Source organism: Rhincodon typus, chromosome 2, assembly GCF_021869965.1.
Source record: "Rhincodon typus isolate 14 chromosome 2, sRhiTyp1.1, whole genome shotgun sequence".
NCBI classification, from domain to species: domain Eukaryota; kingdom Metazoa; phylum Chordata; class Chondrichthyes; order Orectolobiformes; family Rhincodontidae; genus Rhincodon; species Rhincodon typus.
In genome coordinates, this window is record NC_063333.1 from 99,302,006 (window position 1) to 99,320,669 (window position 18,664).

An 18,664-nucleotide genomic window follows, 5' to 3' on the forward strand; every position below is an offset into this window, starting at 1 on the left:
CTAAAAATAATATCACGTTTGGCTGATCTCAGTGTTATTGTCAACCACATTTAAAAATGCTGTTGTTATCAGAAGTCACAGCAAGTTATTCGTTGCTATGATAAAAAGAAAAAGATTTTCTGTAATGTCATAGCCAAAAGCTTTTTCCAGTGATCTTTTTCATCGGAAGTTCCAAAAAGGTCCATTGATATCTTAAAACTTGCAGATGACTTTTATGTCTCATTACTGTGAGGTCTTAATATCCCTTCATTCTACTTACGTAGATTTTTGTGCAGTTTGATTTGCAACATCAATTTAATTCATACTTGCCTCAAAGCCTTGGTCTATGTCTTTATGTTTGTTATATAGAGTTCATCAAAAGCATGGCAAGAAAATATTTGATTTCCATCTGCAGATTTCACTTTGGATAACTGTTAGCCCCAAATTACACAATGTCTTCATACCCAGACAATAAACTACAGCTGCATGTTTGAGGGAAATCTGTCCTGTTTAAAAAAAAAGAACAGTTTCTTGTTCCTTATAAAGCTGAAGTTTCTTGGGGCTTATATGGGATCAGACCTACACAGGTAGAACATTCACCTTCTCACAATATGCTGGTTCTCTTTTGATTGTATTGGCACTAGAGCACATTAATTGCAAATAGGGATGGGAGAATATTGATCACAATGTTGTTGAGATAACACTTCAAAATGCTTAAAATATTTGGGTCACTTCCATGACAAGTCAGCTTTCACGCACAATTGATTTAGGAAATACGCACAAAGCTTTATAGGCACAAGGAATATGCAAGATTCTCCAGTGCTCAATATTGTTAACATCAATGGCGGGTCACTGTGGACTCAATGGGCCAAATGGCTTACTTCCACACTGTTGGGATTCTAAGATTCTATGTATCCTCATTCTAGTTTTATCCATCAGACAAAATAGCTTCTTTACATCTATCCCTCTCATCCTTCCAACATTGTAAATACTTTACCTTGATCAGAAGAAATCAGAGCAATCAACCAACATTGCACTAAGACAGGCGTAGAGGATGAATCACTTTGATAAAATTTTGATGGCCTCTGAGAGCTATTGAACCTGGATCTATGAAAAGGCAACTGCTTGGCCATTGGGAAAGCACTAATCTCTAAATGTTCCAAAGCTACAAGAAGTTTCAGTTCAATCACGAGAAATTGAACTGAGAAGGAAGAACTATAAAGACACTGCTGTGCTCATGTTTTACAAACAAATCACTTCAAAGAAATCAAGATGAAGGGGAAACAGCTGAAGAAAATGAATCAAAATGGAATCCTCTGTGATGATTCAACTTGACAAGGAACCTGACATTTAAGACAAAGGAATATCATGAAGAAAATCTATGGAAAATGTATTTAAAATGTAATCAAAAAGGCTAACAATTGAAAATAGGAGATTTTAAAAGATGGTAAAAAGAGGATAAGAAAAAAGTGTGTTTGCTGCAGGGTGCTTTTCTTTACATTCATTCACGGAATATGGATGTTGCTGGCTTGGTGGTAGAATGAGTAAATGTTTGTAGATGTGGCGCCAATCAAGCAGGTTGCTTTGTCTTGGACTGTGTGAAGCTCTGTGTATTTAGGTGAACTTGCACTCATCCAGACAAGTGGGTAGAATTCATCACACATTAATTGTGCCTTGTAGATGGTGGACAGCCTTTTTTTTTTGCGGGGGGGGGGGGGCGGTGGCGGTGTGGTCAGGAGGTGAATTAATTGCTGCAGGATACCTAGCCTCTGACCTGCTCTTGTAATCCTATATTTACATGGCTAGTCCAGTTCAGGTTCTGGTCAAAGATAAGTTCCAAGATATCAACAATGAGTGATCCAGCTATGGGAATGACATTGAATGTCAAGGGGTGATGATTAGATTTTCTCTTGTTGAAGATAGTTATTGCCAGGCATTTGTGTAGCACAAATATTACTTGTCAATTTGTCAGCCCAAACCTGTGCATTGCCCAGGTCTTGCTGCATATTGACATGGACTACTTGAGTATCTAACAAGTCACAAATGGTTCTGAACATTGTAAAGTCATCAGCAAACATCCCCACTTTTGACCTTATGATGGAGGGAAAGTCATTGATGTAGCAGCTGAAGAATGGTTGGGCCTAGGACTCTACTCCAAGGAACTCCTGCAGAGATGTCTTGGAGCTGAGATGACTGACTTCCAACAACCATAACCATCTTCCTATATGCCAATTGTGGCTCCACCAAATCCCATTGGCTTTAGTTTTGTTAGAACTCCTTGTTGTCACACTCAGTCAAATGTAACGTTGAGCTCAAGGGTGATCTCTCTCACCTCACTTCTGGAATTCAGCTCTTTTGTCCAGTTTGAACAAAGGCTCTAATGAGACCAGAAGCTGAGCAGCCATGACAAAACCCAAACTCAGCATCAATGAGCAGATATTGCTTAGCAAGTGCTGCTAATAGCCCATAGTTGATGACATCTTCTATCACTTATGATCGAGAGTATAAAGGTGGGGCAGTATTGGCTGAGTTGAATTTGTCCAGCTTTTATGTACAGGACATACCTGAGCAATTTTCCACATTGTTGGGTAGCTTTTTTGAGACAACCTGGCGAAGAATGCAGTAAGTGCTGGAGCATATGTCTTTGGTACTATTGCCAGAATGCTGTCAGGGCCCATAGCCCAGTATTCAGTGCTTCCACACATTTCTTGATATCATGTGAAGTGAATCAAATTGACTGAAGACTGGCATTTGTAATGTTGGGGGCCTGTGGAGGATGCTGAGATGGATCGTCCACTTGACTGAAGATTGTTGTGAATGCTTCATCCTTATCTTTTGCATTGATATGCTTAGTTCTCTTATCTTTGAGGATGGGGATACTTGTGAGGCCTCCTCCTCTACTGAGTTGTTTAATTGTCCATCATCACTCACAACTGGATGTAGTAGGACTGCAGAGTCACAGAATCATACAGCACTGAAGAAGCCATTCAGCCCATTGAATCTATACTGACCTACCTACACTAATCCCAATTTCCACTACTTGGTCCACGGTCTAGAATTTTATCACATTTCAAGTGCTCATCCATGTACCTTTTTAAAGGTCCAGAGGTTTCCCACCAGGTAGTGTACTCCAGATGCTATCCAGCCTCTGGATGGAAAAAACCTTTTCATCAAAACCCCTCTAAACCTCCTGCCCTTTATCTTACAACTATGCTCCCTTGTAAGTGACCCTTGAACTAAGGGGAACAGCTGTTTCCTTTCCACCGTGAGCATGCTCCTCATAATCTCATACAGTGCAATCACATCTCTCCTCAGCCTTCTCCACTTTAAATAACCCAAGCCTATCCAGCCTCCATTTTAAAGCTAAAATGCTCCTAAGCTAGGCAACATCTTCTCTGTATCCATCCATTGGTTGTGGAATTGTTTAACCCTGTCTATGATTTGCTGCTTGTCCTGTATGGCATGGAAGTAGTCCAGTTACATAATTTCACCAGATTGACACCTCATTTTTAGGTATGCCCAGTGATGTTCCTGGCATACCCTTCTGCAATCCTCCTTGACCCAGGATTGATCCCCTAGCTTGATGGTAATGGTACAGTGGAGGATATAATAGGCCGTAAGGTTGTAGATTGTGTTTGGACAATTCTGCTGCTGATGGCCCACAGCACCTCTTGGATGCCCAGTCTTGCGTTGCTAGGTCTGTTCAAAGACTACCCACAAACATGGATGCATTGTCAATATGGAGACACATCTTCATCTCCACAAAGATTGTGCTGTGGTCACTCTTACTGATATTGTCATTGTCAGAGATGCATCTGTCCATAAGATTGGTGAGGATGAGATTAATAAAGTTCTTCCTCTTGTTGGTTCCCTCACCACCTGCCACAGACTCAGTCTAACAGCTACTTCCTTTAGCACTCAACCAGCTCACAGTTAGTAATGGTGCTGTTGTGCCACTTGATGGAAATGGAGGACCCCTACTTGTGTATGTTCTGCACCATGTCCACCTCAGTACTATTTGATGTGGTATTCAACATTGAGGAGTAGTAATTCATCAGCTGAGGGAAGGCACTAAGCCATAGCAATTAGGCTATTTCTTTGCCCATATTTGATCTGATGCCATAACACTTCAAATGAGTCCCAAGTTGATGTTGAATACTCCCAGAGTAACTCTGTCCTGACTGCTTAGCATTGCGCCACCATTTCTGCTGGCCTTGTCCTGCTGGTAGAATCTGCCATACCCCGGGATGATGATAGTGTTATCTGGGACAGAGTCATACTCACAGAATCATAGCTCACATTCAATATCAGGCTGTTGTTTGACTATCTTGTTAGACAGCTCTCCAAATCCTGGCCTGTGTAAGGAAGACTGTGCATGGTAAACAAGTTTGAGTTTGCTGTTGTCATTTCTGGTGCCTTAGTCAATGCGAGGTGTTTAGTGGTTGATACAACTGAATGGCTTGCTACGGCATTTTAGAGTCAACTACACCAAAGGTCTGGAGTCAATGTAAGCCAGAGGAGTTAAAGACAGCAGTTTTCCTTCCCTGAAGGACATTAAAAACTCACAATGACAAAGATTTCATTGTCATTTTTAATTCCAGATGTTTGAGTTGAGTTAAAATTTCACCATCTGCTATGTTGGGGTTCAAATCCAAGTCCCCAGAACATTACCTGGGTCTGTGGATTTCTAGGCCAATGACAACACCCCTAGGCCATCACCTTCCTGAAAGCACAAAGTTTGAGTATTGCTAAATATGGTTTTTAAAAAAGGGTTATGACTTTCTTGGGAATGTACACAAATTTTAAAAGTGCTGATGTTATCAAAGGGATAATTAATGCAAAAGGACAATACAAACTTGACAAATGAGTTCCCATTGTTACATAAAATGTCGAAACTAAAAAAAAAAGCCAAGCCTGACATATTAGAGACTGGAGCAAGCTATCAGAATAAATGCAGAGGGTAGAAAGGGAATGGGAATGATTGGTTAGAAAACCTATTAACATATCAGTGAGTAACAATCTATACAGCGGACACCATGTATTAGTTTAAATTCTGATTTCTGTGTATTGTGTATAGTTGATCCAGTCGGTGACAATTGTATACCTAGGAAATTTCATGTTACTGGCCCTGGGTTCTGTGGGTCCTTGTGGGACTGATGAGTCTGATCTTAGAGCCACACCTCTAGTCACACATTTGGCAGGTGTTTCCAGGAAGTGGAATTGGTCCTTGGCCTTGAAATCACTGGCATTCCTTTCTCTAGTTCCTATTGCCACTGGATGTTATCATACAATTCTGTCCCTTCATACAGGAGATTCCTCCAAGTCTGTTTCCTCTGAATGAAGGTGTCCCATTCCTCAACATCTATGTTGCATTCCTTGAGGGAAGCCTTTAGGGAGTCTTTGAAACACTTCCTTTGTCCTCCCCTCATTCATATGCCTTCCTTGAGCTGGGCGAAGAAGATTTACTTTGGCAGTCAGAGCTCAGGCATCCTAAGGATGTGGTCAATCCAGCAGAATTGGTTTCAGATCCAGTCTCTCCATTTGACTCCCATGGAAGTTGAATTTTGCCCCCCAGTATCTCAGAAGAAAAGGCAACTGGGGGATAGATTGAATGAAATGTTAACATGGCATGAGGAATTGTAGTTTACAGCAATTTTAAATTTGTCTGGGCATAGACGGCCACATGTGCAACCATGGGTAGACTGGGGATATTTCAGAGTGCATTAGTAATATTGTTGCAAAAATTTTCGGAGAAAATCCTAAATAAAAAACTATCAGTCCAAGATCCAACGAAAATAACTATGATGAAAGTTTAAAATTTATTATTATTATTGTTACCATTGTTTGGGAACATGGGTTCAAAAGGAAAGGTAAATGGGATTCTGAGATTTCTTCTGTGAAGGGGATGTGTTTTTAAAGGTTCAGAAATGATTTTAGCAGTGGGTCAAAACTGCATTTCCAAGAAATCATGTGACTTAAACTTAATAACTAAACATGCAACCTCGTGAGATAACAGAAGAGTTTTCTGTGTAGAGCTTTTATGACCCAGAGAAAGCGTGCAGAAGCAGGTTCGGTTCGAATGGAAATTTCCATACCGGCAGATATGCAGTTTTGCAATCTAAAAGTTGTCAAGGTAGCTGGGAAAAAACCCTGAATCTTTTTCTTAGAATTCAAAAAGAACAATCAATGAGTTAGCCAATGTCTGTATATCTTAGAGAGAGTGAGTTATGGAAACAATTACATCTGGTGAATGAGCAGAAAACATTACTGTAGTGATTGTAATGAGGTCAGCCAAGTGGACCTCAGAATGAGTTTCCTGATTGGACCAGGTTAACAGCCCCAATCAGGGAGCCCTGGCTGATAGATATAAACAGGAGTGTCAGACATCCTGTTCACTCAGAGCTGGGTCTGACGAAGTCAAACCAGTGTCAAGAACTATGCAGGTGTAAATAAACGGTGACTCAGTGACGGGATACCAGCCTCTGTGGAGTTATTTCACTTACAACCTCTTAAGTTGAATAAGAAATTTTAGAGTGGAAGTAGGAATGATATTTCAGTGGGACTGAGGGTCTATAAAGGTTATTTTCTGGAAAAAAAAGACTGAATCTTTCTGTTTGCTATTAATTATAAAATCTTTCCAAATTGTCTAATATAGTTTGAATTATTTAAATTAGAAGATGGGGGGAGGGAGCAAACAAGATTTCAAGTAGATGGTCGGAACTTAGGCAACAGGGATTTCCATTCTAGTGCTCAGACTGATATACTTGAATTGGAGACCACAAATAGGCAGACACTAAGGCACGCTCACACAGGAATGCCACCTTCCTGAAAGCACAAAGTTTGATTATTAGAATTTGATTTATAGAAGTTTATAAAATAATGAAGGGTATAGATAGAGTTAATGCTAGTTGTCTTTTCCCTAGGATGAGGGATTTCAAGACTAGGGGACACATTTTTTTAAGGCGAGAGGAGAGAGATTTAAAAGAAGACACGAGGGGCACTTTTTTTTTTACACAGAAGGTGATTTGCGAATGGAATGAATTTCCTGAGGAAGTGGTGGATATGGGTGCAATTACAACATTTAAAAGACATTTGGGTGAGTACAAGACTAGGAAATGTTTGGAGGGATATAGGCCAGAAGCAGCGCAGATGGGGACTAGTTTGGTTTGGGATTATGCTTGGCATGGATTGCTTCGAATGAAGGGTCTGTTTCCATGCTGCATTACTCTATGATTAAAATCGGGGATTTTCAAAGGGCAATTTCAGTGATGTGACAAGAAGTCCAGAAGATGTGAATTAAATTAATCTTGTGGGAGGGGCAAAGACATGAAATGTATCAACATTATTTATATTTGAGTACAGAGGCAGGTTTCATTGCAAGAAGGCCACACTTAATTTTGTTCTTTGAGGAAATCTGATGTCCTTTTGCATTCGAACCCCTTGACACCTTTTTGAGGGTCAAACAGCTGGATTTTCATTCCCAAGATGGGTAGCCAATGTCAGAAAATTTCCTGGCTCAGTGAATACAGCCCAGGACATCAAGTACACCTTGAAGGGAGCTACAGAATCTGCTGAGTGCCAAGTCCCATTTTGGTTTTCTAGGACTTTATCCCAGACATTTTGTTTAATATTACACCATCTAGTCCTCACTCTCCAACACCCATTGCTCCCAACATTCACCTTGATGGCCTTTTACAGCTTTGGCTCCACGTGCCCGCTGTGGCCCTTTAATGCCGACATGCCAACTCATATTTCCCGACTGGCCCCTTCTGGTCTCAATGTCAACGTAATACTCATACCCCCACCCACTCCCATGGCACATTATAGCCCCTATGCCAATTTAATTCGAAGTCATCTCAAATCATGCCTCTCCAGCCACTTCCTCTGTCCTTACACCACCCATGTCAAACTCATCTAGTTTCCACCTTGAGAGACATAATGACATGAAATAAAGATGTAGCAATGTATTGTACTCTTTACTATAATTAAGCAATCCTATTAATGAAATTAAAAACTTCAAAATCCCCTCAAGTACTTAATCTAACAAAACAAATGGACTTGCACTCATAACCCCCACATCAATGACAACTAAACTACATGAGCTGTCAATCAAATTGTGAACTTACATCCACCTCTTCTCTCAGCCCACTGAGATAACTGTATGTTATGGAAAGTAGCCAACTATTATTAACGATGTAATAATAATAGCAGTTCTTGAGGCAATCTAACAAAACACCATTGCAACTCAGTGAACTGATCAGTCTTTTAATTCTCACTGCCAAGGTAAGCTGTTCTACATTTCTTTTTAAAGGGCAGGAGGTTTGAAATAAATTTAACAATTTGACAAATTAAAACACTTGTCCACTCTCCATCAGCATTTACACCTCCTCCATAAAGTGTGTAATACCCACATTGGCGGGGGGGGGGGGTTGAAGAGGGGTTATTTAACACCCCATGGGGTCTGTTTGAACTCAGCAGTAAGTTTGAACAACTCTATGTGCTTGAGGGAATTGAGTCATTAGCAGGTTCCTTAGGCCCATTGCAGCACCTCCACAAGGTTTAAAATACTACTTCCCAACCTATCCAGTAAAATTTCTATGCTGGAAACCCCATACCCCTTACCTAATTTACCAGGGCTCACTACCTGTGCCCTTATAAGATCCCAGGCTCACCTGTAATACTAACTCCAACAATGAATGCAACTTTATGGGCCTCACTGCAGCTCTGGCAGTGGCCACCATGCCCACGATCACCTCTGGCCTCTGATTGGCCAGCAGTTCTTTGAGTCAATTTGCCAATGCCAAGGGGCGGAAGTCCCCGCCCCAACTCAATTTAGAGCTAAACGGCAGTAAGATGGTTCAAAGAATTGTTTGCAAGTCTCCTCACCAATCTTTTAACTAATCATGACAGTCTATTAAATCCAGCCCGATATCAATAGAGGCCACACAGGTCACATCTGAAGATATAAAGTGAAGTGTATAGAATAAATATGTGCATAAGATATAAAGGTCTTTGTTCCTAAAATCACAAGCTCAGGACAAAATTAATGTAAGCCTGAATGCAAAAATAAAGACAACAAATGAGGATGGAAAGAAAAGAATCTATGAATACTGCAAAGAGAAAGGAAAACCAGGTAGAATCTTTAAAAGATGCATAAGTATGTTACAAGTTTTGTTAGAGGAGAAAGGAAGGACTTGGGGGAAAAACGTGCAGAGGACAAATATAATGGCAAAAAAATTATTTTAATTTTTAAAAAAGCCAGAGATAAAGTAAAAGCATTAAGAGATTATGATTAACACTAAGTAAGAACTATTTCTCTTTTTTCCCAATTTATGGAATCTTACTGTGTTTATTTTTCTACATTACAACAGCAAGAACACATCAAATATACGTCATTGACAATGGGTTGAATTTTTCCATTTGTATTTAGTGAGATTCCTGATGCCCACTCCACCATCTTCCGCTCTTCACCACATTAATTACGCGTCTGAGCTCTAGGATACCCATCTGATGGAATTACACAGCATGACATCAGAGATGCTCACCATTGCCAGCGCCTTCTAGGTATTTACCCAGCTGGTGCCATGTTTAGAGCCCAGATGTACAGCACTTCTGATGCTCAAAGCCAGAAGCTGTCTTTCACACTACAGTACTCAAAGTTCTACATTCAGGACATGGCCCAGAAAGCGAAGTCAATTCACTCACATGGGCCTGGATGTTCTGGTGAATCGGGTGGTGAAAAAGTGAGCAGTGCCATAATGCTGACTGAAAACTTGCCACCAGAAACAGCCAGCCTGGGTAGAAGGCTGGGTCAGTGAAGTAACCCAGATAAAGTACAATGCACAGGACTGCAGAAAGAAGTTGAATGATCTTCTGCGTTCACAAGGTTAAGTGCCACTATCATCTCTCTGCTACCTCACACTCACAGGGGCATCACTCTCTAATTCTGCTACTGCACACATCTCTCACCAAGTTTCATGGACAACTCTCTCACCATACTGCAGCATGTCCACTTAACAGCTCTCATCCACCTCAGCCTCCTAAACTACTAACTCTTGCTGCCCTCTGCACTTCCGACTCACTCACTGGGAACAAATCAGCAGCATTCCTGCTCCTGTATCACCACCAACTAGTCTTCATACTCAAACCCACCCCTTATCTCATGGCAGGAAAATCTCTCCCACAAACCTGGTGATTTGTGGACATGAGGGTCCTCACACCATATGAGGGAGATGTCCCAGATTTGGCTAGAGAAATGAACGACTGGTCATGGAAGACTTCAATGGGCAATCAACCCAGTAAGCCTCATTGTGTTTTTCTGTCCTGCTCTCATATTACCAACAGTGCTAATGCATTCTTAACCTACAGTTATAGAATTGTTTATCTGTCTTCTCCCAGGGAATCTCAGGCCTGAAAATAGTTCTGGGCACCCACAGATCCAGGCCCTCTGAGGAGCAGAAGAATAATTAAGAGGGAGACCTTTTCGTTCATTAACATCAATTGATTGCTGAAGCTTTTCACTGTATCTCAGTACGTGTCAATAATAAATCAAATCAAAAATGGGGGAGAGGGATTTAAGATTAGGGTCTTTCTAGAACAAACCTATTTCGTTCTCTGCAATTATCTTGTTAATATTAGACAGACCCATTGACTTTAACTGTCCTACAATTATAACTACAGAATAACTAAAAACCAGTCAGGTGACGCACTTTGAAGAAAAAGTTATCAGGACCGATCCTGGTGAAGGGTGTAAACCCAAAATGTCCACTTTCCTGGTCCTCTAATGCTGCCTGACCTGCTGTGTTCCTCCAGCTCCACTGGAGAAGTTAATGTAATATCACTATACAATTATAGCAACTAAGATTACACCCTTCCAAATTTTTATAGTTACTGGCACCACTGAATTCAGGGGTGGCTCTATTCTGTTTTTTAAGTTTATAACAGAATTAACATAGGTTTATGGAGGGATAATATTTGTTATTTACTAAGGAGGTTAATACAATTAGTAGTAATATCTATTTACATGATATTACATGATATAGACGTGATAAACCTTTTCCTTTCAATGCACAATGAAAGAGATTAAAGTGCTCGTATTAATAGCTGTACACCTATTCCATATTTTAGACATGAATTATAGCTTTACAAAGCCCCTCAGGATGGCACAAATATATTGTGAAGATTAATAAAATACACACATTAAATTACTTCGGAGATAGCAGGAACTCTGAAATTGGTTATGGTAGTTTTTCAAAATTTCTGTTCTAGGTACATGAGTTTTTTTTAAATGTTAATGAAAAGTAAACAAATGAATCTCAAAATGCCAGCTGATTATTGATTTTTGTTATTGGACTCCTATCTAATTTTTGCAGTATTCTGTTGTTTCAATCTCAAATTATTACTAAACAGAAATTACCCATTGCAATTTTATATGCTTCCTTACACAGTCCCCTTACTTAAGACTTCAATTCCTGATCTAAACTCTGCTCTTGACCTAACTACTTGTAATGAAGCCCATCTATTTTCTCTACCCAGCCTTGCACTAATAGTAAATAATGCCTTGTCTGTGCGCTACTTTATGTCATGTAACTTCTTCCAGACTTACTGCCAACTCCTCCAAGTCTTTAGATTATATTAATTTTCTCAGTGACATACTGTTTTATTTAGTGCCATTTTTATATACTTAGGGTGTGTCCTTTTGTATTAGTCATGTGCCTCATTTCATTGCTCGGGAAGCGATAATCATTTGTCACTTATGGGTGCGTTAAAACTGGCTGTTTTTGTTTCCAAGTAAAACAGTAAGCTTATGAATAAATTGCAAAACTACACATTCCCACGTGCTAGCTGGTCTTAAAATGAATGTAAGCATTCTCGTTTTTGTACTGGAAAATAGAAAATGATTGCTTTCAATGTTGCCTTTAGTATATGATGAGAATTCCAATTGCTGCCTCTTACAATATTGGCCAGCTCTTATTTTCAAAATGTTGCTACTTAAATGTAAATTGTGTTTTTTTCATATTATCCTTCAACTCCATTTGTTATAACCTTCATTTTTTTCATTAAATCTAGACATGTTTTAATCTCTGTATCAAAATATCTTTGGCTATCAAGTATTCAGAAGAAAATAACTTAAGACTGCACAAAAACTTCCTTTAAAAATAAATAGCATAAATGTTTTTATCATTTAATGAGAAGAATTTCTCTGGTCATTGTGCAATGACAAAGTAAAGTAGTTTATTTAATCATTTATATTATCAGTATGTTTTGGAAAACTGAGAAATTCTCCCGCTTTGAATTATTATGACTAACCTTTAAGCTATCAAAACTCTCTGTAACATATGAAATTTTAAACTGCTGGCTAGCTGCACTTTCAGCACATTTAATTAATGATCACAGGTCAGATGCTGTAAAATCAACTGCATCCTATGAAATGTAAGTTCCTTTAAACACTACACAGATATTTTGACATGGACTGGTGCCATTTCATAAGACATTGACAAATTAGCTGTTGCCATAGTTCTGTCACCTCAAACTGAACAGTTATGGCACCACTTTAAAAAAAAGTCACTGATTAGGCCTCAGCTAGAGTATTTTACTATCGTGGCTACCATTGCTTAAGCAGCATCTCAGAGAAGGTGGAGAGGAGATTGACAAGAAGAGGATCAATTGTGAGGGGAGTTATATGAAAAGGCTACAGAACTGGGATTATGCTTAAAATAGAGGTGAATTGGAGATTTCATGGAGGTGTTAAAAATTAAGAAGTGTTTTGATTGTAATTACTGCATAATGAAACTGTTTCCACTGGCTGGCAGATTAATAACCAAGAAATGCAGATGTAAGATAACTGACAAAAGTACCAGCGGAAGATTAGGCACTATTTTAAAGTGGTTTGTTGCTGTAATCAGTATATCCTATGGACACACTTGTCAAAATCTAACATGTCTCTGCCCTTGAGGTGAATGGTTGCACAGTCACCTCACCAAAGCCCTCCCGTCACCATTTCCCAATCAATGCAGCAGGTGAACTTTCCCTGAAAAAGTCTTAAATGCTTGAAAAAAAAGGAAAAAAAAACGGAGGAAAGTCATCCCTGTATGTGGAAGACACAGAATCTGTGAAGTGCTGCTCCTCCAATCATAATTCTTGTATACTGGTGTTGCTCCAGTTCCACCAATCTCAAGTTCCTGCTCTCCCACCCTTGCTGCTCTTCCAGAAACAGAATCTGTGATTTGTGCAACAGCAAACATGAGAAAGAAGAAACCTATGACTGGCGAAGCTGGGGATGAGGGTTACTCTGGCCACTATGCACCTGAGTTACAAAAGTTAGTTGTTCAGAAAGTCAATGCCCATTGGCTCTGGGCCTTTGTGTCACTGAGCCCAAGTGTCGGGGTGGGGGGAGGAGACAGAGCCCACATGTCTGAGGGATGGAGGTGGAAGACAGCCCAACGGTCAAATTTGGGTGGGAGGGCGAGGGGTGAAGCACAGAACCCGACTGTTTGGGTGAGGGGGAATTCAGAACCTGAGTATCAGATAGGAGGGTTGGGTAGTGGAAGAAGAGAACCTGAAATTTGGTTAAGTTAGGGGAGCAGAACACCAGACCCAATTGATTCAGTAATGCTTGGGCAGATACCTCTGCTCTTTTGTATTATGTAATTTTATCCATCACCACTCATGAAATTCTGTAAAGGAGAGGACATCAGGGTAGTTGTGACTTTAATTAGTTTTATGTTTCAAGGAACAGAATGCCAAGTGAAAAATAATCTGCAAATTGTTTCCCTAAACGACAGTCTATACCCTGCATTCACGTTTTACAAAGACTGTTAGGAAACTATTTACAAATCATATTTTTCCTAAATAAAACCAAAAGAACCATGGATGCTGTAAATCAGGAACAAAAACAGAAGTTGCTGGAAAAGCTCAGCAAGTCTGGCAGCATCTGTGAAGAAAAATCAGACTTAACGTTTCAGGTCTGGTGACCCTTCCTCAGATGGGTCCTTCTATAATTCAGGTGCATATTGGCCAGATTAACCCCCACCCCAGCTTGTCCAGTCATTGGTTTCTTCTTTCTCATGTCTACTGTTGCACAAATCACTAATTCTGTTTCTGGAAGAGCAGCAAGAGTGGGAGAGCAGGAACTTGAGACTGGTGGAACTGGAGCAACACCAGTAGACAAGAACTATGATTGGAGGAGCCGTGTCTCACAGATTCTGTCTCCCACATACGGAATGACTTTCCTATGTTCTGAGGAAGGGTCACCAGACCTGAAATGTTAACTCTGATTTTTCTTCACAGATGCTGCTGGACCTGCGGACCTTTTCCAAGAACTTCTGTTTTTGTTCATATTCTTCCCAGTTGGGTTGAAGGGGTAAGGGTGGCACGTTAACATCATTTGGATACCAGTGAAAATCCAACACCTCTGCCCCATCACTGTAACCCTATTCCTGGCTTGCAACTTACTTGAAAAGGGGAAAATTAAACACCTTGCCCTTAAACAACAACACAGAAAGCATCAAAAATAGTAAAGGGGCTGAATTTTCAATGGCATCCTAATGACATTACCAACCTGTGCTTGCCTCTAAACCTAAGAATGTTCAGGATAAGGTTGCTAACTCTAAATGGATGCTTTCATGGAAGTATCATTTTATGTCTTTTGTCTCCAACAACCCCACTGCTATACTTCTGCTGTTCAGTTTTCAACACATCCATCCTCTTGACATACCGTCTTCCCACACAAACTGGAAAGGAACTGGCTTGTCATGACTCAATTGCTTGATTCTCAGTTCTCCAGCATATTTTATCCACTAACTTGCTGTATAATAACTGATAAGCAAGTGTTCCAAGAAAATCAAAACAGCACTCATCATTGTTCCTATCATTTATCTTTCAGGTTGTTTCCTGCAGTGATCTAAAGATTAATTTCAGATTTTGCAACATCTTGGACAATTCTGGAGGATTTGCATCCCAAGTTCAGATCTACTAACATTCCCACACAGAGAAGATGCAATGTCTCCAGAGAATGGGCAAATAATTTTGTCACTGTGAGCATTATTCAGCATGACTTAATCATTACTTCCTTCCTGACTCAACAGCCTGGATATTTACTTAGACAGCATTTCCTTGCTTATGGAGCAAGCAGGTCCATTTTTTTCCTGAAGCCCAAGAGATTTTTTTTAATTTTAACCAGCATCTGCTCCAGGAGGCCAGCCTGACTGACCGGCTCAGTTCCTTATTGGGCAAGAAGGCTGCAGCAAATTTGAAGTTAGAGCATACACAGTTGTTTGTAGAGTCAGGGGCTAATCATGAGTCATTAGGGTGCGATGGGTGGGACAAACAAATTGGAGAGTTGATCTAAGGATCCAATTACAGGGAAAGGGTGGTGTGACAAGGTACTGTGGTACCAATACTGTGGAGTGTACTTGATCATGTTGCATTCCAGTTGTAAGGGTTATCCAACTATTGAGTGGGAGAGTGCCAGTGCTCCTCCTGGCCATAAAACAGTGCTGAAAACTAACTGCCTCTTTCTTTCAGCATTCCTGTACCTCCCTCTCTAGCTGTCAGGTTTCCCAAATCCTGTGAAAATTAGCTGGCTAGCCGTACTTATAAAATGGAAATCAAATTTAAGACACATAGTCACACTAAAATATTCCAACAGCCTCCCTTCCTCCCTGAACAGAGACACTGACTGCCTGGCATCTATCTCCTTTTAAAAACGAGAATGGACCGCTTTGGATTGGAATTTTACATCTAAAAATATATACTCCAAAACCTTAGATATATACAGCCCACCAGACCCAAACCATCCAGATTTATGGCAGTGTATTTTAGACCCATTCGAGCCAGTAGGAGAACAAAATTTTCGCTCAATGTTACAGTAGATGGTATGTAAACCAGGGCAGTAAAGAGTTGACAGAAACGACCTACCCCTGGTCCTCCAGTGAAAACAAAGTGGCAATTTTTCAGTAAGGCAAAGGAAATATTTACCTCATAAGCGTCAGGCATGTTGACCGTCTCCCCATGTTCAGCCACGTACCCAATGATTCCTTTCCCCCAGGGTACCTGCACCTCGTTGGAGTTCTCCATGCTGGACGAAGGCACCACCGTGGTCCCCGCATGAACGTCGAAGAACTTTGAGACCAATTTTTTTTTGTGGGGCGGCCCCTCCACCAGAAAGAGTGAGCATCGGTCCGCACCCACCATGATGCACACGTTGATGAGGATCTTGTAGCTCAGGCTGGTGAGATCTAAGTCGTTCGAGATGTCCTTGACAAGCTCTAGGAAGAACTCGCGCTCGTTGGAGTCCTTGAGTTTGTACTTGTAGTCGATGGCGGCGGAGGCGTATTGTGGGATGTTCACCCTGGATTCCAGGAGGGCACTCAAGATGTGGGCAGTGGTCGGGGGCAGGGAGCTGGCTTTTCTCAGGAGGGCCCTCCTGCCGCTGCTGCTGGAGGGAGAGTCCGGGCCTCGCAGGAACACATGCTCGTCGCAGGTTCGGTGGGATGTCATGGCTCTGGACCTGGCGAAATTCCTCCTCAGCTCCTTCTGGGACGAGCGCCGGTGCACGCCCTCGGCTCGGGGGCTGCAGCCCGTCTCCCTGGCCAGGCCCTGCTGCTCGTCTCCCGCCGAGCCGCGAACTTTGTGCTCCTTCAACCACTTGCTCACCGACTCGCGTTTGCCCTTTCTCAGCAGGTAATCCTCGAAGAGCTCGGGGTGGCGGTCCAGGAAAGCTTCCACATCCGAGAAGTCTAGGGTGGCCATGGCGCCTCCAGCCTTGAGCGGGAAAGTTGCTCGCCCTGTCTGATCGACCCTGAACTGACTCAACGCGCACACACACACACAGACTGACTGACAGAGAGTAAACAAACTTAGAGCATCTTCAGTGCAAACGTACCTCAAACGAGGAGGGAGATCGGGCACCGGTAAGGGATGCTCTCTATTTATTAGCTGATATTCCCAGGACGTGACATCGCCGTTTCACGCTTTACTTGGCAATAAACATATCGCAGTTGTGCCAATTCCGTACTGTAAATTTATCCAAAAGCAGCAGACGATTTATCAGGAGCCAGTTCTACCCCAGCTAGGGGCCAATCCGCTGCCTCCGACTTAACCCAGCCAGAGATGTAGCGATTTGTGTCATTTATCACCCAGTCAGACCAAACAAGAACGGGGAAACAAGAGTCGTCATTAATCGTCCCAGGCTGTACTACAAAACCAGCGGAATCACATCCGAGCTCTGACCGCAATGTGACTGCTGTGAGACTCTCAAATCGTTAACTAACTAAATCATGACTGGAAAGTTTATAGAGAGGGCGATTCCAACGCCGTCAAGAATCTCAAGCAGCCCGTTCAGCTGGCGATGTGAATTGTATTTAAAGTGTTGCCCATGTAATCAAACAGCTGAATGGGGTATTTATAGGATAAAGGACAGGGAGGGTCGTTGACAACTTCGAAGTTACTTGTTCATAGCGAAACGTGAACCTGTTGTTAAATATGCACATCGTGTGCATATAAACATTCATTTAATAATTTAATTGCAGGACACATGTCTATCTAGTAGACTGGTTATTTCGGTCTTTAACAAAGTAAAATACTAACTTTTAGTAATAACTTAAAGTGTTGACGTTGTCAAAGCTGGAATTCACATGGGGAAAATGGGACTCGGTCATTCAGTTCCTCGATAGCAACAAGTTTAACACTGAAACCAAAAAGTGACCTCAAAAAGGTAGCCAGGAATATACGGCGCCACTGGTGTCTATTGAGCCATTGCACTTTGTCATACATTATAGTAAGGATTGATGGCCGTTTGGACAGTTTGGGTGCTGAGCAACACCGCTGCTCCTGGCCCCAGACTTGGGCTGCCTGTTATTAATAGGCATCATCCAGGTTGCCATTAGATACAGTGACTTGACGTCAGGACTTCTATAGTGGCTCAGGAAAACAGCTTCTACCTGACCTCAGCAAAGTTACAGAACTACCACCTCATTCGAATAGACTGGTCCCATTTCCTGGGGGAGGGAGTTATTGGACCTGACGCACATCATTGAGGACAGAGCAATTTAAAATACGCCGTAGCGTCAATGGAGATTGAGGAGATGCCGGTGGCGCTGGGAAAGTAAATCGCTAGAGATCTTTCCCTCTATAAGCTGTGAAACTCAGCCACTTCAGGATCTTTAAAGCTGATCTGGACTCTGTTTAATTACTATTGATTTTCTCCCATTGTTTATACGTCACGCGGACTCCCCTGAGATGTATTGACCGCTGTTAAATTCTACCCACCAAATATTTGAATAAATCCCTTCCTTCCCTTTCTCCCAGGACTTCAGGCTTCCTATTCATCTCTCTAATGACCTCTTTAATTTCTTTCTGAATGGCTAATTAAAACTAATTAAAATTGAATCTGTTAAGGCGGCAATAACTTTTACCCCTCCCCCCCCCATTTGATTCACAAGGTCAAGCAATCGACTCTTTTTACTGCATTACAGTATGGCACCAGGTACACACAGGGGGAACCCTGCAGCCCAATAGTATCAATGTAGATTTCACAAGCTTCAAAATCTCCCCTCCCCCTACCGCATCCCAAAACCAGCCCAGCTCGTCCCCGCCTCCCTAACCTGTTCTTCCTCCCACCTATCCCTTCCTCCCACCTCAAGCCGCACCCGCATCTCCTACCTACTAACCTCATCCCGCCCCC

General features: G+C 41.5%; 1 protein-coding gene across 1 annotated transcript in view; it reads right to left on the reverse strand.

Annotated features, from left to right (window-relative positions):
* The window catches only part of pde11al (phosphodiesterase 11a, like), a 279,256-nt gene extending 262,454 nt beyond the window's left edge, over positions 1-16,802 (reverse strand). Inside the window, exon 1 of the mRNA XM_048614034.1 lies at positions 15,958-16,802. Within this exon, the coding sequence (XP_048469991.1) occupies positions 15,958-16,731 (774 nt within the window). The 5' untranslated portion in view covers positions 16,732-16,802. The remainder of the gene's footprint in view (positions 1-15,957) is intronic.
* Between the last annotated feature and the right edge of the window lie 1,862 nt (positions 16,803-18,664).